The sequence below is a fragment of the Dermacentor silvarum genome, chromosome 3 (assembly GCF_013339745.2).
Source record: "Dermacentor silvarum isolate Dsil-2018 chromosome 3, BIME_Dsil_1.4, whole genome shotgun sequence".
Lineage (NCBI taxonomy): Eukaryota > Metazoa > Arthropoda > Arachnida > Ixodida > Ixodidae > Dermacentor > Dermacentor silvarum.
In genome coordinates, this window is record NC_051156.1 from 168109738 (window position 1) to 168116654 (window position 6917).

The 6917-nt window shown below is 45.8% G+C and overlaps 1 protein-coding gene across 3 annotated transcripts in view; it reads right to left on the bottom strand.

Annotated features, from left to right (window-relative positions):
* Positions 1-6543, bottom strand: part of LOC119446030 (rab5 GDP/GTP exchange factor) — a 36774-nt gene extending 30231 nt beyond the window's left edge. The window contains exons 1-2 of one of the 3 annotated variants that reach the window (XM_037710338.2): positions 6403-6543; positions 2075-2331 (exon numbers count right to left, since the gene is read on the bottom strand). In XM_037710338.2, the coding sequence (XP_037566266.1) occupies positions 2075-2265 (191 nt within the window). In that variant the 5' untranslated portion in view covers positions 2266-2331; positions 6403-6543. Of the gene's footprint in view, positions 1-2074; positions 2332-4754; positions 5346-6402 lie in introns of those variants that run through there. The other 2 variants (XM_037710340.2, XM_037710341.2) reach the window with 2 other exon arrangements.
* Positions 6544-6917: the final 374 nt, after the last annotated feature.

The window sequence follows — 6917 nt, forward strand, 5'->3', positions numbered from 1 at the left end:
TCTCGCACTCTCTGGAAAGTCCTCGGCACGCAAACAAACTACCTATTTTCCCCTAATGCTTCATTTGTGCTTTTAAAAAGCAACGTTTCATAACGAGCAATCCAACGTCAAGAACTTGCAAATGCTCTTAGTACTAAAATGTGAACATTGATCTATAATAATGGTGAAAACAGCTGTTCATTATTCGAAAACTATTCAATATTTGACTCGATTCACTTCTGGCGCCAATTTTCTTTGAACAACTTAGAAGCCATAATATTCAAGGCTAATATGGCATCAAATGCCTAGTGCTGCAACTATTTATAGTATAATATAATATACTTCATAATATAATAATTATTATTATTATATAATATTAAATAATATAATTATCTGACCGAGTCTTATTGTCCCAACCTACACCTAGCTGTAAGATAGGTCCTAGTGGAGGCCCCCAGATGGGTATTGACCATATGGAATTCTTTAATGTGCATTCAATATGCTGTACAGAGGTAATTTTACACGCAGCCTCCACTGGAATGTGCTTAACAAATCTGTGAGCCACCCATTTCTTTTCTATTAAAGAGCACATTGAAGCAAAAAAGCCTGATGGCACAATCTACTGGTTCACTGTGAACGACACTAAAACATACTAGGAGCAACTGTACTTGACATTCACTGGCTATACCAAGACTGACTTTAACCATGGATAGTTGCATACACTGCAAGGAGGTGTGAACTGTTCAGCGAGGAAGCATCAATTCCTCGTAAATCATACTGCCTTCTACACCAAGGAAAAGCCGACGTCATGAGGTCTGCTAGTCCCAGAGAGTGAAACTGATGCTATGCATAAAAAATTGGCCGATTTTTTTTTTTTTTAACCCGTTACTCTCCAGACAAAAGCAAATGAATGCACCCGGTTAACACTCATTCAATCACTAGGCCTAAATGGCTAACCAATCAGGGTGTGGAATGCTGAGATGTCTGATATCCACCGTGTATCATCTCAATGCCAGCCCACCCAGTGCCATGTGGCAAAAAGAAGTGTTACTAGTATCACAGAGAACATGATCCCTGTAAGTACAAAGCATCACTAAGACCGATACCTTGGTTCTCTTCATGCGTCCAGTAGAGTAGCCCTCGAGTGCTGTCTCAATATTTTAAGTGTCCTATGGAGGGTTTTAAACCTGGGTCCTCTAGTTGAGCAGCCCAATTCTCTACCCATTAGTCCAGAGACATAAGCATAAATCGACAAAATGACAACCTTATTAGTCCTTCTCCCGCGCAAGCTAGCACTTTGAGACTCATGGCATATATGTAGCGTGTCGCATAGCAACAACTTATAAAACTGATATTGCGCATGTTCCCACCGTCTCTTCCTCGTGGCAACAAGCATTTTGGAACTCTATATGACGCTGCACCGCGTTCACGACTGGCTAAGCTCAGTTAACACACAACAGCCAGCAGGTGTTGCACCTACTTTATGTGGTGCGTTGCACGTACAAATGTTTCCTCATTCTGTCTAAGCTGATGTATTGTGCTTTGTACTCCAGGGAACGTTATGCATTTTCTAAAAGCACCCTCCGCACTGAGCAAGAGCACTCGTAGGCAGGAGTTTGAGAGTGACACCAAGCGGTCTCGCCCCTGTTACCTCTTGCACACTGCAGATGATGCGTGGGTGTTTCCTCATTCTCAAAAAGATGATGTGTCACACATTGCACTTATGTGCTCGGCTACACATGGTGTTGGGGAGGTTTATGTCACAATCATGCTGTACAAAACTGGGTAATTAGAGTGAATGTGTCAGTCTGCATCTGATGGCTCTTAGCAAAAACCAACAGTGCAAGTGATGTAAGCACAAACTGAAACACTTCATCACAAGAACTGTGCGGCAATTAACAGATTCCCACTGTGCATGGGATATGCTTTCTTTTATATATATATATATTTTTTTGTGGACTGCGTGCAGTGTGAGGTACAGCAATATTTGGTACATATTGTAATGGCTGCATGCTGCATGTACTGAGGCAATTCAGTGAATTGTGCTAAACTCATTTAGCCACTTTTTAAACGACGACAGAGCGCACACACTCACCGTCTCGCTGGCTGGGTTCCCAGAGGGCTAGCTGGGGCCGCTGCTGCTGCCTGGGCTGCTCGGAGCTCCTTGTAGCACTGAGAGCAGTACCCGTCCCACTCTGGGTTCCCGTAGAAGCTGCACCCTTTGCGACACTTGAGGTCGCGATTCATCTCATGCAGCAGGCTGCCTAATTTCCTGGACTCGGCCATCGCTGCCGCAGGGTAGGGGTAACACTCCACCACACCACCAAGCTCAAATTTGTGTGTCACTCAGTCCTGCACAAAGCAAATGAGCAGGCTCTCATTTATTGATGCATCTTTCTGTCCACTACCCCTGAACCCCAAGGACGCAAGGCATAAATTGCAGAATCTAAGCAAGTACAAACTTGCCCTTCCTACATACCCAGACCCCTTCACAAGCAAAGCTACCCAAATGCATGCCAGATTATGTAGACACAAGGCCAGGTTAGGCTTGGAATTGACCCCTGGCATCACGGAGTGACGAGTGGCGTACAAGAGGAGAAATATGCTGGCCAATATAGCCCAACATGGTAAAGAGACAAACGTAACCTGCACAAGATAGACCACCATCCTGCACATCAACCATCTGATACAAAACTCTCATTGTACACAAAAAATGAAGACAAGTTCACTGATGTGAGTGCTGCCAGGACCCTCCCTTTGGATGCATAAAGGCGCCACCCTACGTTACCGTGGGAACCCACCAAGATGGCAAATATCAACTTCACCTGATGCACAGAGCAGCGTTGTCCCCCACCCCTCTCCCTGTACTTTAACCAGGCCATAGCGTCATTCCTTCAAATAAATGCTTAGTTTATTCATTTGTTCATTCATTGCTTCATTCATTCATGAGACATGCAGTGCACCTGCCCTTTTTGCAAGTCAAACAGGACTAGTAAGATGAGGGCGACTCTTTCACTTACCCCCACCAACTACTCCTTGCAGTATTCCCTCTTCTTAAAATATTACAAATAGTATTTAATGCTAGTTGCGTAAAATTGCTTAGCAAAAATAGCATTTTGGCCTTATTGGCACACAACTGCTTCAAGGAAATGAACAGTACAAAGCCAGGTGTGATAAACAGATGGTCAGTGTAAGCCTAACAACCAAATGAACTGCTGTTAAACCATTTTACTTCCCAGATTGGGCCATACTTATCCTATCAGTTTCTACTAATATTGCGGGACGACCTACTCGTCGAGGCTACAGTGTCATTGCTTTGTATGCTTTAAAAAAAAAAAAAAAACTATGCTGGCCAGCGGAATTAAAGTTGCTAAGCTGAGTTTCAGCACTGATACATGTTCTTTAATATACTGTACATTACTTATTCAAACATGCTGAAAGTTACACATGCACTAAGCAAAACACTTTTTTTAAACAAGCAGAGTATATTTTGAGCAAATATAAAAGGTAAAACAATTTTTGAATCGTAATTCTGCATATTTCTGGAAGGAATTGCAGAAATAAATGGTTTAAAAATTACGTAGGAGCTCCACATATGCCCGTTTCTTACTTCCAAGATTTGTAAGGGAATGAAAGTAAGGCTGTGTAAATAAATATATCAAGGAATCAATAAATATTTTTGATGAGTGGTTGCCATTCTGTTAAGGCCTCTACTTCCTGCTTGGGCTAAGTGCTTCTGTCACAAGGCTCACCACAAAGAAATTCTACAAGGACCAAAACTTTCCGAGAAAAAGTGCAGACTAAAGAGAAGAAAATGTGTGACCAGGTGTGCTAGTATTAAAATGGCCATAAAGGCCGCGTGCACGCATGTGCACACACACACACACACACACACACACACACACACACACACACACACACACACACACACACACACACACACACACACACACACACGCACACAAATCTTGTACACAGTGATAGTAGGTACAGTAGTTGAATGACACAGCATAGTTTGGTCATATCCTTTTTAGTAACAGAAAACAAACGAAAATCTACCCACCAAAACCTTTACACAACACTCCTAGATGGGAAGTCAGCCTCTATGAGCAATAGTATACTCTTAACAAGAGATTGGCAAGGACTTTCACACCACAGTTTTCATGCACAAATGTTCAAATAAGACTGAGAATAACGTAACAGCAAGAACATTTTGCGCTTTATTTTGCGGAGGCCTAACATGTACACATACCAAACTTCTGGATTTCTTGCACACATGACATTAGTCATTCTATGAAAATTGTGTAAATAAAAAAAACAAGAGCCAAGCTCAGTTACTGTTATTCAGGACGCTTATGCCATTCACTTGCTCACGAAAAAAGCAAAGCTGAATGCGATAGGACGTAAAACTACATTATTTCAAGCGATAGCAGACAGTTCACTGACCGCACCGACACAGGATGCAGTGAAACAAGCAGTAAAACTGACTCTGAGGTTACTCTGCAAAAGAACTGCTAGGTTTCAAAAGCTACATCTGTGTGATCCAAGGTTAATAACCCCCACGATGCAGTCTGCCACATGCCTTTCTGATCAGAGTTGTGCACAGAGTGGTATACAAGAAGCTTTTGCATAAATTCAAATATGAAAAGAGTGCTCACATATCGGTGAGCTGATATATGAAATAATAATTGCAATACCTCGGTATGCGTATAAGACGTATATATATTAAACATATACGTGACAAACTCTCCAACACAATACCATCAAAACCATACCTAAAACCCTTGGTCTGCAGCAGAATGTGTTCCACACGCAGGATGCACAACATGCGCAGCGCCTTGATCGACAAGAGGATATGCAACGACTGAAGCGACAGACTAACCTCGAGGTCTTAAAAGGGCGATCCGACAGACAGCCCAGCATCACTCGATTCTCTGTACTCCCTTCCTTCTACGATCCGATTGTATAATCAACTGTGACAAAGAGGAAGCACAGAAAGCCGGAAGCGAAGCCACGCAACATCCTCAGAAGCAGCAGACTCGTGACAAAGGGCTTCCCCCGGCCGTCAAGTCGCACTCGGCTTCGAGGAACCGGCAGCCTTGAAACGGGTCCAGCGCGGAAGGAAGTCGAAATGCAGAGACAGACTCGTATGCCGATGCAGATAGGCACGCAGTCGCAACCACGATACGAGACGAAGGCACCTTCTTGCGACACTGTCCCAGAAGAAACACCTCGAGAAGCGTTGTGTGCTATGCAGAAGCTACTCGAAGACCAGATAACGTGCGGGCCAGACCCACGAGACAACGGCGAGCCCTGCGAGACGTAAACAAGGCCTCCGGCATCTGCACTGTCAAACTTTGGTGCGAAAACTGCTGTCGCCGTCGAAGAAGGCTCTCGCGCGGCGGCAACTTACTCTTTTCCTCCTCGTTTTCCGAGTGCGGCGTGTGTCTTATCGCAGGGCCGATAACTGCGCGCGGCCGGGTGAGACAGCCGCTGGCAGCTCATACAGCGAAGGCGGAAGCCACGCAATTTCCTTGGCGGGCCAAACTCGTGACGAAGGGCTTCCCCCGCCTGCATGCCGGGGCCAGCTCCTCACGTGGCGCGACCCAAGGACGCGATTCCGAGGCAGTGCGTTCCGCCCCGCAACCCAGCAGGTGCGCTAGGCTCACAGCGCCGCATTACAACGGGGACGACGCAGAAGCGTCAAAAATGCAGCTGCGCGTTGGCCGGTGCGAGCCGCGGCTCGTCCGTGAACCACGCCCAACAGGGGCCAAGAGATCTGCAACTGCCCGCAGTGTGTCGGCCAGCAAAACGTGTGGGGAGAATCGTATTAATCTGACGCAACATCTATCGAAGGAACGGCGTACTACATACGTCGGCGAAAGCTGTATACACCTAGAACACTTCTAAAAGAAGTATTTACATGCATACGAAGCACACCCGTTAGAGGAACAGTTGTCAAGCGCGGCAGTGAGGCGTAGGTCCCAGCAAAAGTTCGCAACCGGCGCTGCCGGAGACGCATGTGTCGTGCTGCGGCGCACCTGTTGTTATTCGACGTCGTTGAGCGCGGTCGAGGAAACGCGCACGACAATTCGAGCAACAGCAGCTTCCTGGCAAATACCTCGATCGCGATCGCTTGGGTGGCTCTCGAGGAAGCTCTGATGCGCCCCGCAATCGATATGTCCTAGCGAAGCTGCGCGTAGCACTGCCACGCCTCTTGTATGCATCGTAATATATATCACAGCGTGAAAGGCAATTGTGGGCGTACAAAGATCATCGGGGCAAGCCGGTATTGGCAGAAAAGCTCAGTTTCGGAACGCAACCAACGAAACGCTGCCGAACTTGAGGCGACCCGGCGCTTTAGGGCGCTTTGGAATAAAATGACGCGTTAAACATGGAACTAGACAGTTTTGGAACGGTTACCTGTTAAGCAATGACGGAGACGACGCCGACGACCATCGCTGTAGGACAGCAAATCGGTTCCAATTAAGAGATAACGAACTTCAGAAAGAATGTAAGAACGGGAGATTACTGATTTGGATTGGATTGACTCGGCCTCGCTTTACCTGACCGGCTGCAGAAAAAGGAATCCACTCAACCCTTGTTGCCAGTAGCCGCTTTTTTCCAATTTCTTTTTTTTTTTCTACGTGATCTTTCTGTGGTTCACCTCCGTATTTGGAAGACATGACAACAAAACAGTTAATTTTCAACAGGCCATGCTGTCTAGCGTTTATTGTGAAAATTTCATCATTAAAACAACGCTAACTGGTTTCACCTCTAGTCAGCCTTTAGAGTCTCTGCAGGCGTACGTTGATCTAAAATATAGAACCGTGCGCGCGTCAGCCTATCGCTTATCAGGGACGACGGCGCTTCCTTTCCGTGTGCCACCGTCAAAGATGCTGACGCAGCTATAGAGGCTAATAACGCAGCTGTGAAAC